This window comes from Mizuhopecten yessoensis, unplaced genomic scaffold (genome assembly GCF_002113885.1).
Source record: "Mizuhopecten yessoensis strain PY_sf001 unplaced genomic scaffold, ASM211388v2 scaffold10331, whole genome shotgun sequence".
NCBI classification, from domain to species: Eukaryota; Metazoa; Mollusca; class Bivalvia; order Pectinida; family Pectinidae; genus Mizuhopecten; species Mizuhopecten yessoensis.
This window is the reverse complement of record NW_018408493.1, coordinates 2,218,394-2,234,182: the sequence shown is the minus strand read 5'-3', so window position 1 is coordinate 2,234,182 and position 15,789 is coordinate 2,218,394. Positions and strand designations below refer to the sequence as shown.

At 35.1% G+C, this 15,789-nt stretch overlaps 1 protein-coding gene across 3 annotated transcripts in view; it reads right to left on the bottom strand.

Moving 5' to 3' along the window:
- Positions 1-15,077, bottom strand: part of LOC110460151 (long-chain-fatty-acid--CoA ligase ACSBG2-like) — a 54,461-nt gene extending 39,384 nt beyond the window's left edge. Inside the window, exons 1-2 of one of the 3 annotated variants that reach the window (XM_021512889.1) lie at positions 15,006-15,077; positions 2,107-2,180 (exon numbers count right to left, since the gene is read on the bottom strand). In XM_021512889.1, the coding sequence (XP_021368564.1) occupies positions 2,107-2,168 (62 nt within the window). In that variant the 5' untranslated portion in view covers positions 2,169-2,180; positions 15,006-15,077. Of the gene's footprint in view, positions 1-2,106; positions 2,181-9,914; positions 10,230-14,266; positions 14,361-15,005 lie in introns of those variants that run through there. The other 2 variants (XM_021512890.1, XM_021512888.1) reach the window with 2 other exon arrangements.
- Positions 15,078-15,789: the final 712 nt, after the last annotated feature.

Below are 15,789 nucleotides of genomic sequence, written 5' to 3'. Positions count from 1 at the left end.
TATACTTTTGAATTTGCTGCTAAGCTGACTAGGCTTTTTATGAACAAATTAAGCCTTTGTAATGACATCAAAATTCAAGGTGAAAATGATAGTACAAAGATCATGTTGTGTGTCCATTTCCGAAAGCTATATAAAGCAGCCATAGAAATCCAAACAGGTGTGTTGTGTTTATATATCTATGATCTTGGCTTGTCGCCTGTCTGAATAGATTGTCTGACAAGGGGCATTGATTTTAAAGCAGTGATTTCTGGAAAACATATTATGTAATGTACTGTTCATATAATGCGTTATAATAAACAGCCATTTCAGTTACTACTTGTGTTGAGTAATTTTGTCAACTGTATTAAAAATGCTCACAAATCAAACTTCTCCATAACATTCTTTAACTTATTTACCCCTGAAATTTCATGATGAATTATTCCAACTTTTGAATTGGAAGAGTTCAAATGTGTCTTTAGGGGTAAATGAGTTAATTTGCTTAAATTTTTGAAAAAAAGAAAATATTCTTGTGTTTTTTGTTGTTGTTGGGTTGTTGTTGGGTTTTTTTCTTTTGGGGGTGGGGGGGGGGGGGGGGGGGGGGGTAGCATTTCATTTTTCTGGTAGGGTAGAAAGATAAAACAGATGTAACATCTTTTTTTTTTTTAAATATTACATCAGCATCCCTCTTCCCGTCTCTATCTGTTATCCACTGAAAATCATCAGGAGTGGACAGGTACTTGGTAGTGTCATGGCATAGCTGTCAGCCCTCCCTAATTAAGGAGGGAGACTCCCTCATTTTGACCAAAATCGATCGATCTCCCTCGAAGCTCCCTCATTTAAGTCCAAACTCAAACAAACTCAAAGTCTACATCCTGTGGCCAAATGATCTTCTAGTTACTGCAGGGTGTGTGTAATTATCATAACAGGTGTGTCTGAATCAAATGAATGCCTTTTGGAATTATTCTGATACATAAAAAGGGAAAGATCAATTGAGCAAAGCAGTTTCAGATGTGTTTTTTTATGCACTTTCTACCCCACTCACCCCCCAACTTCCAGGGCCCAAGTCACCACCTAGAAATTTTTCGTATCTTTTCAATTAAACTACGTGCCTTTCAAGCAACGAGGTCTTGATTTTTCACTTGAATAAATAATGCAAATTCACTGTAACCTAAATTTTGTGAAACCTTATAAATCATTGAAATGCAAATTTTTGGGGGTTGTTTTCAGAATTTAAATGATTTTTTAACAGATCTGAATAACATTTTCGTGACCATCTACTAAATTTTGTATGTCATAAATATTGCAGTTACACTATAGCTAAGACTTTACATAATATCTGTCTTTTTGTCAACTTTGAAGAAACGCTAAATTACTTTAACTAGCTTACACTCCCTATTTATATCTTGACCTATAAATTAGCAGAATTTGTGGATGGCAAGAGCATAAAGATATATGCCACAGAGAATATGATGCACAGCATGATTGATGGACAGACTGTTTGATAGACTGATGGACACTGATGGACAGACTGTTTGATAGACTGATTGACACTGATGGACAGACGAATGCAGTACAAAACTGTAGTTCCCTTCAGCAGTATCAGTGGCGACTTAGAAAACCAGAACTGAAGCCAGATCGGTAGACTATAACCCGAGTCTGTGCCATGACCTGTAGTAATACATGTAGTTCTTTAAACAAAAAGGGATATAACTACATCAATGGGAGAAGAAATTCAAATTTATATTCTAGCTTCTTCAAATTGTCTAGATGTAGGTGCTTTGTATACCAAAAACAAGGGGAATAACTCCATGCATAGGGGAGTTAACTCAAATTCATATACTATACATTATTTACCCCTCAAGATATAAGGGCTACAAGTATTATTCAAATTGTGATTTTTGTGTTTTTTTGTTTGTTTGTTTATTACCGGGTATTGTAAATATTTTTATGAAACTATGACAAAATGTCATTACTTTTAATCACCAACGCATCTCGCTTATTTCTCACATGGTGATCGGCAGCATTTAGCTATACATGTACCACCATGTTTGTTTGTAAAAGAAAATGCAAGGGTGTTCATCATGGCACATGTTGAATAGCGCTTTTAAGTGGTAATGGGTAACTTACTTTTTGATATCCACATCTTGAGATTCCTCTGAATTTTCCACTTGTGGTTCTGAATCAGCCATATTAGAAAATTCCTGAAATGTATTATCAGATCATATTTGATATAATTTTTACACAAGGATAAGAAAACAAACAGCCTTACATCTTTAAAATTGGTAACTTATGAAGGGGTAAACTTTGATAAAAACTAGAACTTTAGCCTGAATGGCAGATTTGTGTGTGTACCCCACAAAAACATATTTAAACAAAGGGGCATAACTCCATAAATAGGGTAGTAACTACAATTTATATACTTAATTCAAATCCCCTTGATGTAAGTGTTATGGGTACCAAGGACCATTTAAATCAGTGCAGGACTTTCTGGTGAGTATAGTGCCAATTATGTTTTTAAACGAAATGGTATAACGCCATAAATAGGGGAGGTAACTCCAATTTATATGTCCTTCAATGTAAGTGTTCTGTGTACCATGTATCCCCCAAACTAGTAGAGTACTTTGTGAGGAGTGGTATGTACAAGTTTGTGTCTACAGACAGAAGTACAGATATACATCGCTATTACCTGTATAAAGAGACCACCTGCATTATGAGATAACATTTTGGAATTCAGTAGTTTGGTTTTTGAGTGTAGGTGTGTACAGGTGTGCAATTTTTTTTTCTAAATGGTAACGTAATTACTATTTTCACAGTCTCCAGGAGATTATACACACTGTAAGCCTTCTAGACAATAATAGCACTGTAAATTGATGCATTAACTTTAGTAAATAAAACATGATTCAATTGTTTTCATCGTTATGTCACAATTATGCCCATGTCTCTCACAAAGCTTCTCTTCTAAAGAAATCACTTCTAAAGAAATCAAACAGATCTGAATTGAAGCCAATTATTGAATAATTTAAGAACAATCAGAATGATAACAACAGTCGTATTTCACAGCTATATCATACGCCAAAATTAATACCAGGGTTGGCTTTCCACTTCAGGTCTTGCATTAAGCCTTGGCCCTCACTGGCAAATTTTTGTGAGTGGGTACCAAAAAAGCTATTACTTATGAAATAATCAACATATGTACATGTCTTATGGTTGAAATATGTCTGATTAATTATTTTTTTCAAATCTACAGCTATATATTCCACCATAATGTCAATCAAATGTAGAATGTTGATTTTTCTTTTTTCTTTTTTCCCAAACATATGCTTTTATTTTGATTTCACCTTTGAGCATGTATGTATGACATACCAATTACACATGAGTATAAGAATCCTGTCCCACTGCAATTTGGTTTCTCATATATACAGTATTACCTGTCTTATAACTTCAAACTGTAGCACAAATAGGCCAGAACACTCATATACTTATATATAGCTCATGATCAATTGGTTAGAGCATTCTTAAGTCCAGGGTTTCGAATCCCAGTCTTAAGAACATTTTTGTTGTTTATATTTCGTTTATTTCATCTTTATTGTTTTTTCGCAAAATTCCTGCAAGGTATGGTTTTCTTTTCAGAATGATTTATCAAAGCTATATATATATATTCATGCAGGAAATATCGGTTTCAGTTTCTGGCAGTGGTATGGGGATCCTTAATAATGAAAACTGCTGCTACATACTGTAGCTGACAATGGTATATAGTTTTNCCCCCTCCCCCGTTCCTCCCCATCTGTTTCAGTATTGTATGATGTATACCCATCAGAACACACACTTGACCTAATTCTTGAGTACCTTTGTTCCACATCTTAGTGACTTTGTCAAGGAATGTGAGCAGGATGTTTGACAAAGAAACAGTGCTGTAGGTCCGGATTCAGGTCAGTAAAGCATGGATAATTGTTCCATTAAATGTAATTAAATAGATAGCAGTTTGCTTGACACACTCCATCGCTAATATAAACAAGATCACGACTGATACATAATCAATTCAGGTCTCACGGGTTATTTATTTTAAATAAATGCAAATTAAATCATGTCTTAATGAAAATCCTGACTGCAAAAAATGATATACCGGTATACTAACCGGTGTAACTAAAAAAGTAATTAATTAAATAAATTAAAATAGCCACAAAAATAGCACTTATGTAATGTTTACCAATCCTATAATTATTATATGTGTATGTTATAATTATTCTGGCATTTTAAATAAAAAAAACAAAAAAAACTTCTTTTATTTAATTTAGCCAAACCTGGTATTAGACGTATTCAGTGATAATTATTCACCATAGATAATTACGGTGATTTTTTTTTGTGTCGTCTGCAATTCAAAATTTTAAATGTTCTGAAAAGGGGGAGAGACATTTAAATTAGGACGAGATTTTAAGATGAACAGTCAATTTCAAAAAACACCCTGCTGACTTGTTTTCCTAGAATTTGATGAAAAACCTGGATAATTCACGTGTCTGTCTCCTTCTCCAGATGTCTGCTTCTTCTGAACACTTTTTTGTATTGCAGTCATGAAACAGGGGCTAGGACAATGTCAGGAGCGCACTCAAGTGTAACTTAAATGTAGTCAAATTCTGACTTCAAATGGTCATATCTCGATAAATATTTTATTAATTTTTATTTGTAAATCATCTTAGAAAAGATCATTTTACATTCTATTAAACAACATCAATTCTATGATTAAATGTCAAAAAACTATTCTAAAATCATGACAGGAGTGGTCCTATATTGCATAGAAACAACAGTGTTTGATTTTATTTATGTTCAAATAAATACCAATAACTCATTTTACACTAAACTTATTTTGTTCTTTGAAACTGCTCTAGGATATTGCTAAGATAACTTGTTTTCTTTAAAAAGATACAAATTGTATAGATAAATGTTATAAATTCATTGCACAAACTTGGCAGGAATGACTTAATGTTGAAAGAAAAAAGTAAAAATTTAACATATTTTTATGTATATTTATGTGCCCATATCTTGCTTCATACCCGAAGGATTTTGTTCGAGAGGGTAAATCTAAGTCAAGATGATATTTAAATCTTTCCCATGATATTAACTTTATTGAAAAATACCAAGGATATTGCTTCTGGTATGCCTAAACAACATCTGTAAGGCCAGAGCAAATCGTGTATGTGTTTCGGACAACATGACAGTAAAATATATGATAGATCTGTAGGCAAATCCAATTTTCTTTTCTAATTTTCATTTTTTTTATTTTCGTGAATCAATATTATGCAAATATTAAGTCTCCATGGCTTTAGAATGTTCCAGACTAAATGAAACTTTATACTACTCTATCCCAGAACTACTGGTCAAATATCACCCTGCAGGGCCTCCTGGTATTGCAGAAGCTGTTCAAAGATATTTACATATTTTGACCCCTGTGACCGTGAAAGTAGGTCAGGGTCATGTATTTGAGGAACTTCATATCACTCTGTCCAAGGTATCTACTGGCCAAATATTATTACTCTGAGCCAAGAGGGTTATTCAGAAGAAGTTGTTTAAAAGGTTTTTAACACTTTTTACCCTTGCGACTGTGAAAGAAGATCAAGGTCCTTTACTTGAACGTTATAGCACTCTGTCTCAGGTACCAACCGGCCAAGTATTGCCCAAGTATCATTGCTCTGGGCCTCCAGAGTGCGTATTCATGAAACCCTTTTTCATGCTCAAGCATGGATTGTGCTCAAACCAACTTTTTTGCAACCCGCTTAGATAATGTCAAACGATCACAAAGTCAAATGTAAACATTGAAAACAGTCTTTAAGTCTCTTCAAAATGTTTCCAAATCATAGACAAAATAAGATTTATTTATTAAGTTATAACAAGAACAAGAAATTAGGCCTGAGCACAAAATCCATACTTGAGCATGAGAATGGTTTCATGAATATGGGCCCTGGCTATTCTGAAGAAGTTGTTTAAAGGTTTTTACATTTTTTTAACCCTGTGACCTTGAAAGCAGGTCAAGGTCATTTATTTGAGGAAGCTTTATAGAACTCTGTCCCAGGCACCTACTGGCCAAATATACATCATGGCCCTAGGTCCCCCAGTTCTTAAGAAGAAGTTGTTCAAATAAAAAGTTGACGGAAGATGGACGATACACCATATAAGGCTTGCTCAACTGGCACTTCGTGCCAAGTGGGTTAAAAAATGGAATTAATTTTACACTCTCAAAACATAAAACTAGCACTGTCCAAGCTCTGTTTTAACAGAAAATAACTTAGCTGAAATATATCAAGCTGCTTAGGAAACACAAGCCAATCTGATAAAAGTCACGCTCGGCGTGTATGTGGTTTCTCGTAAACATCTGTGTATCTATACAGGGGAATAATGCTATTTCTGTATTAATATGAAACATAATACAAGTAAATAGGTCAGATGTTTCCATGACAATGCAATTCACAAACAAGACAAATCCCCTCCCATACACAACAATCTGTAACAAAGCACACACCTAGCTTCAGTGATGTGTCCTTGAAGGACAAAACAGCAGTATTATGCAGTGTAATTCAATTTTGGCATACTGTGTCTATTACTAAGATTTAAAGGTGTTTTCACCTGTGTGTGTGAAATTAAAGGTGGTAGCTGACACAGCTGGTGGATTATTTATATAATTAGTCCCCGAGGTTTGCTATAACCTTGATGGCCACAGTTATCTCTTTTGATTAGTGCAGGCACCTTTCATTATAAACAAACTTTACAGATGATTTAATTTAAAATTAACCAGTACTTATCTATTTGTTTCAATCTATAAATTAAGACATTTCACACACCTGACCCCTCTGTTTCAACCGTAGTTAAGACCAATTTGGATTTCAAACTTTTTTACCTCTAGCATCACCAACGAGTCCTAGAAGTTAAGGAGGAAACAGCTGTCTGGTGCAGTGTAACTTATTTTTGGCATACTGAATCTATTACTAGTTTTAAAGGTGCGATTGTGATCCCCTGTGTGTGTGTTAATATGTTTATCTTGTCAGCAATACCTTCTCAATGTCTTTCAACGTTGTTCCAACAAGAAAGCTTGGGGGTTCAAAAGGGTGAGAAACATTTAATCCCTGATGAGGGGGCCAAGCCCCAGAGCTTGGATCTAAAGTGATTGTTGATATTTATTTGAGAACCTACTGATGTATCAATTCAGGGTTTTTTCTACCTAAATTTTAAACCAGAATTTAAAGCCTACATGAATATGAAAAATATATACAACAATTTTGTACCGAAATTGGAAAGATGTTTTTTAATCTTACATCTTTATGGGAAATATATAGCCTTTTTTGGCCAGGGAAGCAGCCAATTTTTGGCTATGAACCCTTTCACCCCTTGGTAACTTGAGTAGACTCTACCAAACATTCATCTGGATGAGTCCATTATTGTTTACAGTGGTGAAAGGGTTAAGCAAGGACAAAAAATCGCTGCAAGTGAACAAGTTTTTCTATAAAAAGAAATACATGTTGTTGGAAGTTATTCTCATACTTGACTATTGCACTATGAAGTTTGATCAAAACCAATTTAGAAATGAAGTCACTAGAGTGTTGACAATATTTGTTTAAATAACAGTGACCCTAACCTTGACCCTGGTATATTGAAACATAAACTCATTGAGATATTATCATACTTATATGTTCGTGTTGAGGGTCCCTGTTGTATTGCAGGGAAAACATTAAGGAATTTCAGTGAAGTTTTGTACATAAACTCCCGTAAATATCCTGATAAATGTAACTGAAATGCTTCTGGGCCATTTCACTACCACTGACCAGGTAGCTCAGAGGTTAGAGCGACAGTTTAATGATTGCAAATCCAGGGTTCAATCTGTAGTCTAGCCCGTTTCTATTTTTAAACTCAGAATTGGTTGATTTTTATTTTGTTTCTTCCACTTCTTATTAACTTTTCATAAAAGTCCTGCAAGCTATACTTTTCTTCTTAGAAAATGATTTAACAAAGCTATGGTCATGCCCGATAAAATTTCCAATAGGTCTTTTTCGTAGTGGTAGGAGAATCCTTAAGTTAGATCAAATTCGATTTAGTAATGAGTGATAACAATATAACATGCATGTTCATACAGATAAATGGAATGCTTTCCCTCACCATAACTTCGTCACATGGGTATCATATCATTATCAAGGTACCCTGCTTTTCATGAAACTGAAGTTTGAACTTTTCATACATGTAGTACCCTGTAGATTTTGTAATTTTTTCTCTTTAACTCATTGACCCCTGAAGACACATTTGAACCCTTCCAGTTCAAAAGTTGGAATAGTTCATTATGATATTTCAGGGGTGAATGAGTTAATGATCAAATTTAATTATCTCATTTGGATAATACTGCCTCAAGAACAATGAATTAACAGCTGTAGGACATACTTTGACAATAGAGACGTACATTTATCAGTTTGTCAACCTGGAATAAATTTTGTGTACTGTAGATAGCTTACTGTGTTATTGATATCAATGATAAAGCATTTTCAGTTTGACATTTTAAAGTAATAAAACTTTCAGCTCATTTAAAAAATTAGTTAAGTTTGCAATTAAAAGTGTACATTTTTATAAAACATTTTTTTTTTTATTTCAAATCCACAAACATAAAAATGTTTGCAAAATTTAGAATTATTAAATTAAAAATGTATTTAAAAAAATCATAGTTTATGAATTCTTAGCTAACAATGCACTCAATATCGAGACATGACTGGCTTGGTTTGAAATTTATCCTGAAACAGACATACCACGAGATCAGTTGTCTGGGTTTATGTGCACTGCTGCCCATGACTTACTTTAAATGAAATTCAGTCATAGCTTCTCAATGTCAGTGTTAAACATGGGAGGTGGGTTTTTTTCACTGGATACAAATAGTTCCTCCAGACATCAACATAGAGCCCAGGGTAATGTAGCATGACCCTTGTCATCCCTTACAGTAGCTTGTCTATGGTGTATAATAGCTATGTAGGGAACTCATGTATACAATATTGTACCAGTCCCATTTAACTTAAGAATGATACTTGTAATAAAAAAAGGAATTATTTGATGCATAAAAACGAAATAATGTAATGTTTAACATAGATATTTCTAACCTGGTGGTAACAGTAATGTTATACCTGGTTGTTATAGTAATGTCATACCTTGTTGTTATAGTGATGTCATACCTGGTTGTTATAGTGATGTCATACCTGGTTGTTATAGTGATGTCATACCTGGTTGTTATAGTAATGTCATACCTGGTTGTTTTAGTAATGTCATACCTGGTTGTTATAGTAATGTCATATGATACCTGGTTGTAACAGTAATGTCATATGATACCTGGTTATAACAGTAATGTCATACCTGGTTGTTATAGTAATGTCATACCTGGTTGTTATAGTGATGTCATACCTGGTTGTTATAGTGATGTCATACCTGGTTGTTACAGTAATAACATACCTCACCGCCCGGTTGCATGATCTTCATATAAATATAATGCACTTAAATGCTTGTTGTCCGGGTTCTTGGTTCCCGTATAACGCTTTTAGCTTTGAAACATGTATGCTATAGATGCATATGGAAGCTACGCATGTAATTACACAATAATTAATTAAGCTAGTTATTCTGCTAATATGATCCACCATATCAGCCTTCGTGTTAAAAACAGTGTGCTACTGTACATATGTGTACTATGTAACAGGTGGTCGCCCTGGCGCCCGATATATCTATACTTCACAAAATCGCCATGTGCTATATTACGCATACGTACGTTAAGTTTAGCCAGTTCGTTCTACAAGGCCAAAATGCAATCTTACCGTATCTTAAAAATTTGTTTTATCAGATGTTAAACTTATCGCCAGCTAAGGATGTTAAAATATAAGAAGTCTGCGACAGGAATCACCGGACAAAATATAAGAATCTTATCTTACCTGGAGCCGCCTTGTTAGTCACAGCGCAATATATATCCTGTAGTAAACAACTTTGGTGTAGCTTGACCTTTGACCTCAGGGTATTTGGATTCGGATCATGTGTTCACTGATGCGAGTGTTTGTGTAGGAATGCCACGTTGAGTCTATTTCATTGATGACTATATCTACTTACGTTGTTAATGATGGATTGTAACACATATATGTCTACTTCTAACACACACGTGTTGGTATATATAAGTGTGCTACACACCAGCTTTAAGATGGAGTTTCTCGTAAGGCGCGGCGGGATGACTCGACAGACCATTAGAAATTTCTTACTAGTAACCCTATTCGCAGTACTGGATTGTGTCACGGACTTTGATTTCGTGTTGTTGAGTTAAATTGTTTTCGCCTTGTCGACAAAATCCGGATTTTAATGATGGAACATATACCTCTGGTTTATATATTCCGGTTTTTTCTTCTATTTATCGGTAATAATTACTATCAGTAAAGCCTGTGTATCTAACCATTGTAAGACTGACAGTAGTCAGTAAGACTGCGTTGGGAAGGGCTAACGAGTTAGTTCAAATTATTTACTCTTTGAACCACCTGTGAGGTGATCACAGGGGTCGAATTAATCTGTTCTTCAAACCTTGAGTGGTGACTGGCGATGTTAGGATGAAAGTCTTTTGAGCTTGTTTAAATGGGTGACCTTCAACCACTATCAAGGCCAAAGGTGAAAAGTTGTTACTGAAGTCTTCTAATGTGTTATAAGAGAGCGAGAGAGAGAGACAGAGACAGAGAGAATGCACACATAAAAACTGTGTATCTACATATCAATTATCAATTTAAATGGCTCGTAAAACAGTGCTTCAATAATTTGATTAACTTTTAACGAATCCAACATTGCTCTAAAAAAAACCATCACGTACTACAGCTAATGATGGCTATGTACAGACCTCCGTATCTGGACTTTTAACCTTCTCCCAATAACTGCCAAGAACACAGAGCAATGATTAATTTTACGTGAAGGGCGCTAAATTAGCCATGTGCACATTAAAATTCTCGGCATTCATTTCCAGGTATCTCTACAAAAACACTTGCAACATTAAATGCGACATGGGATCATAGTTTGTGACTCTGACTCAACTCATTTTAAACTGTTCTCTATACAAGTAATTAGGACTTCATAAAATTACCTTATGCTTGTTTTGGATTCATGTGAAAACAAATAATTCTATATTTGAGTTTCGTACAAAATATGTAATTTCCTTCCCTTCTGTAGTACAGTACATGTTTTAAAAACCATCAAACGTAAAACAAAAAAAAACAAATATTCAAATGCAAAGCGAGTGCCACGGAAATATAGTAAACAACCCAAACGATGAAAATCAATTAGAAACAACACAATCCAGCTTGCATTTAATCACATTTCAAGTTTCATGGCGGTCAAATTTGAAATTGACATTTACGCAAGAAGCTCCGCCCAGACATGTCTGTTTAGCTGCCAATCAGTTCCTGCTTGTTCGCGCTTCGCCGGCTCTTGCAGCCAATCATGTCACACATTTCGGTCAGCGCTGTTGCGCATGCGCAACAATTGATTGCAGGAAATATTTGTCTTGGTGCAAAATCGTCTGCTTTCAAGAGGGCAGATATATTGGAAAGTTTGGACCTTTAGAATTTGAATGTTGAACAAAAGCAGAATGGACAAGGAGAAGACTTTAAAGATTACTTAAAATGTACGTGTAGTCTGCATCATTCGTTTCTGAAGCATATAATCGTTAATTAAAAACGAAAAAGTGAAGAAAAAATGTCAGGAAAAATTCACATATTAATTGTTTAATGTGCACACTTGAATCCTGTAAATATCCAATAAAATTTGAGTGCCTGTGTTACACGCGGAGTGTAATTATAAACAGGTAAACATGTCCTGTGAGAAACTGTCAAGAACCATGGCCTTTGTGGGGGTTTTATGTTAATTTTGTTGTTGTTGTTTGTTCTCGCTAGAATATGTTTATTTTTTAACCCAACAGGAAGGAAAATGAAATGCAGCTCGCTGACCTGTGTCCATTTCAGAGGTCAGTTTGTCAGTTACAAATTCCGAAATGAAGTAACTAACAGGAAACAAGTTTTGAAGAAGCGTTTTATTGCTGTTGCATTTTGTCATGTGTTAACTTTAGAATAAAAACTTTATACTATAGATTGACTAGATTATTAATGCATAAAATATAGCAAAAATCGCACATGCAAAAACACCCATAACCCATTAATCATAACTAAGAATGATTTGCAAAGTATATTCTGATAAACAGTAAGGAAGAACCTTGTGCAGAAATCTGAGAGAGACTCGTCCATATGGTGTTTGCAACAAAACTAAAGACCAAGGGAACTTGCATATGAAGTTCGAGAAACGTCCCTACAGGTCATGGATTTTTACCTGAGAGTCAGACCAATCAAATAGCTATCTTCGTGCCTTCAATTTTGCTATGACATATTCCAGGGGTGCAGAGAGGGAACGTGAGCGTAACCTCTGTATATCGAGGATGGTATAATGTGACCGGGCGGGATGATGTGCTGGGAACCTTCGGCAGTGTGTTTCAGTGAGATAGCACTATAATGACGGCATCATATCCGCGCTATCACAAGGAGGCAAGTACGCCAACATACCCTGTCTCCAGCACACATACACACATGCACGCATACACAACACACATGGAGGCACGTTCTTAAATTACCTTAGCTGTTAATAGGACGCTAAACAAAATAAAACCAAACCAAAACCAAACGAGAAATAGCGAAAAGAAACAAATGTTGAAAAACGGACGACGGATCCCGGACCGATCACTGTCTAAAACTGATTTGAGCAGTTTAGCGTCTTCAATTTAATTACTTTACACCCTTAAAGCAAATACAATGTACCCACTAAAGTGGTATGCATTTTGATCCTATGAAGCTCATTGTCAGTAAGTGTCTTTTCCCATTATAATTTGTAGTTGTTGCAATAAAAACAAGCAAGATTCGACTCTGCTCCAGGGCAAAATAAGGCAAATTCTTGTCCATGGTAATGGGTAATGTCATTGTCTGTGTGTCTTGGACTTAGTAAGTTTATGTGATTGTAAACAGTGTAACTGTTACTCCCCCTCTGAAGTAGAGGACGAATTTCATTTTTTATTAGACTGTTCTAAATTCCAAAATCTCAGATCACGTTTTATCAAAAGATATTATCGGAAAAAAACATCTGTGTTTAAAGTCGTTCAGTTATTGAGTGTCCATACTATTAAAGAATTGTGTATACTAGGAAAATTCATCTATGAGGCAAACAAATTAAGGGAATTATAATGGAATATGATTGTCTTCATTCTCTGTACATTGTCCATGATTTGTGTATAATATGTTTTGTATACTGATGGGCCAATGGCCTAAAGTTCGAATAAAACTTGTAACTTGATTAGAGCTAGATAGTATTTTCATCCGGGTAAATATCCTGGTCAGGGTAAAATAGTGTCTTATTAAGGAGTAGATTCTGTCTTGTCCAGGGTGTTAGTGTTGTCAAGTTCTTGTTCATGGTAATTGCGTGTCTTAATAAAGGTGAGTTAATGTCTTCATCACGGTTAGATAACGACTTGGTCAATATTTAATAGCGACTTTGTTAGGGTAAATACGGTCTTGATCGGGTTTAATGTCTTAGTTAATTTCCAGGTTGGCTAAAAACATTGCAAGTGATACACAATATATTTATTAAACACGCTACTAGTGCGTGAAACTATTAATTTCATATAAGAATTATATTTATAAATGCATAGAAATGCATGGAAGGACGTCTTATTGATACGGAAATCCTATCTACATTTTTTTCTGGTACAGCTCTATAAAATGTCGTACGTATACCTATCGAGGTGCTAAAGCCCATGGGGACCGATAAAGTGTTTTGTGTTGATATCATACCGCAAACATGTCCAGCACAAGCATATTTCATTTCCAAAAGTTACAAAACGACTTACATAAATTACAAGAACATTATAAATGCCTTTTACTTACATTACAACAATATAGATATATACACATGAAAGATGACTAATGTTCAATAAAAAAGGCATACATGTACACTATTTTCGAGAGAGAGAGAGAGAGAGAGAGAGAGAGGGGGGGGGGATAGCGTGGGATAGAGAGAGATGGAGAGTGGGAAGGAGAGAGGGCGAGAAAGAAAGAGAAGGAGAGGGGAGTTAGAGTGAGAGAGTGAGGAATGTGCGTTCCAAATCATAATTAAACTGATACATTTGGTAATGGAGTGATTCTTCCCGACACAGTCAACACTAATGGTCAACTTCACCACTACTCTAAACTTTCTGCTTTTACTTTTGTTCATCACTTACCGTGCATTGGTATTCATTAATGGCCCATGCTTTCCTTCCTTGAATATCCGTTATAGTGACGACTGTATCAGTGAAGACCAGACAAGCGACGCAGTCTTATTATAGACTCACTTATTGTTTGTGTATAATTGAAACACAGGATCATATTAAAAATAGTATTGTTTGGTCAAAAGAAAGGAAGTAAGAACTAGTTTGCGAGTCTGTAACTGTAGCGCGTGCATGCAAGAGCAACACCCCTTTTCATCATTAGAATACATATTCCACTGAGGGGGTTTCCCCTGCTTGACCGGGGAAGAATTTCTGAAGAAAACAACACGTTGGTCTACATATCTAGGACGATTAAAAAGAAGTTATATGAATCCTCAAGAAACTGAATGCGTGTGTTGTCATTCTTCCGTCATATATCTCAATTTCCAGTTCAACCATCCTTCAAATTAAAAGATGAAAACATATGACTTGTCTGCTATCTATGCCGTGGCAAGTGTATCAAATTTTAAATAATTTCGGGGTAGGGACTGTTCTTCTAGTCCCCCTATTAGGGCTCTCCCATCGACCTGGCTAAATGTAGCTACGCCTCTGTATTCAATATGTCTTATTTTTGCAAATGCAAATTGGGATTTTTGCATACCCAAAAACATAAATAATAATGGGTATGCCAAATTCGAATAAAGGTATGCAATATTTGTATGGTATTTAAAAAATTTCCCCAAAAAGATATAAAAAGGTAATTGTGACTCACTTGCCTCGTAGTATCGAGGATGACATCAGTCTGATCACGGATCCTAGACTTAACTTGATATCTGTTATACAATCTTTGCATGTTGTATTCTAGATATTTACATCACAAGTTATTTCCGATGATACTTACATATATCACGTGTTTCCTATACACAAAGCCGCAAACTGAGCAGATAGAAAGTGACCCTTCACTATAATTTGTACCATAAACGGGGTTTACTTATGAGCACACTTCCCCACTTTTGAGAAATCCTGTAATTTTTTTGATATTATATGATCGGCTCGCGTGACTCAATTTTTCTCAAGTGAGGTTTTTTCAAATACCGTTTATCATCACATCACCCAACAGCTATTTATATCATAAAGTCGGTAGATCAAAGCACGAGAAACAGTTAAGCAAGTAAGCAAGTTCTCTTTTATGCATATCTTCATTTTTAAATTTTCAATCGGTGAATATGACGAAATGTTCAACACTAGAGAGTGTAATGTTATTTCTCCAATAATTAAATAAAATGATTGTTTTCTGATTTGCGAATGGAAATGATTAAAACACAAATGATTTTTCTACGTTAGCAAGTTTAGAAATGTACATGTATTTAAAGTCATTTGCAAAGTGGGCGTCGATAACTAGCATTCGTTTATCATCAAGTGATGAACTGCTATATTTTCTATGTTGGTTGTGAAAGTTTCGCCAATATTTGTCAGGAAAAGGCATTACAACACTTGTTTCATAAAATTCGAGTGAATATTTCAAGCCTCACCTCACATCAAAATATGATAGACTA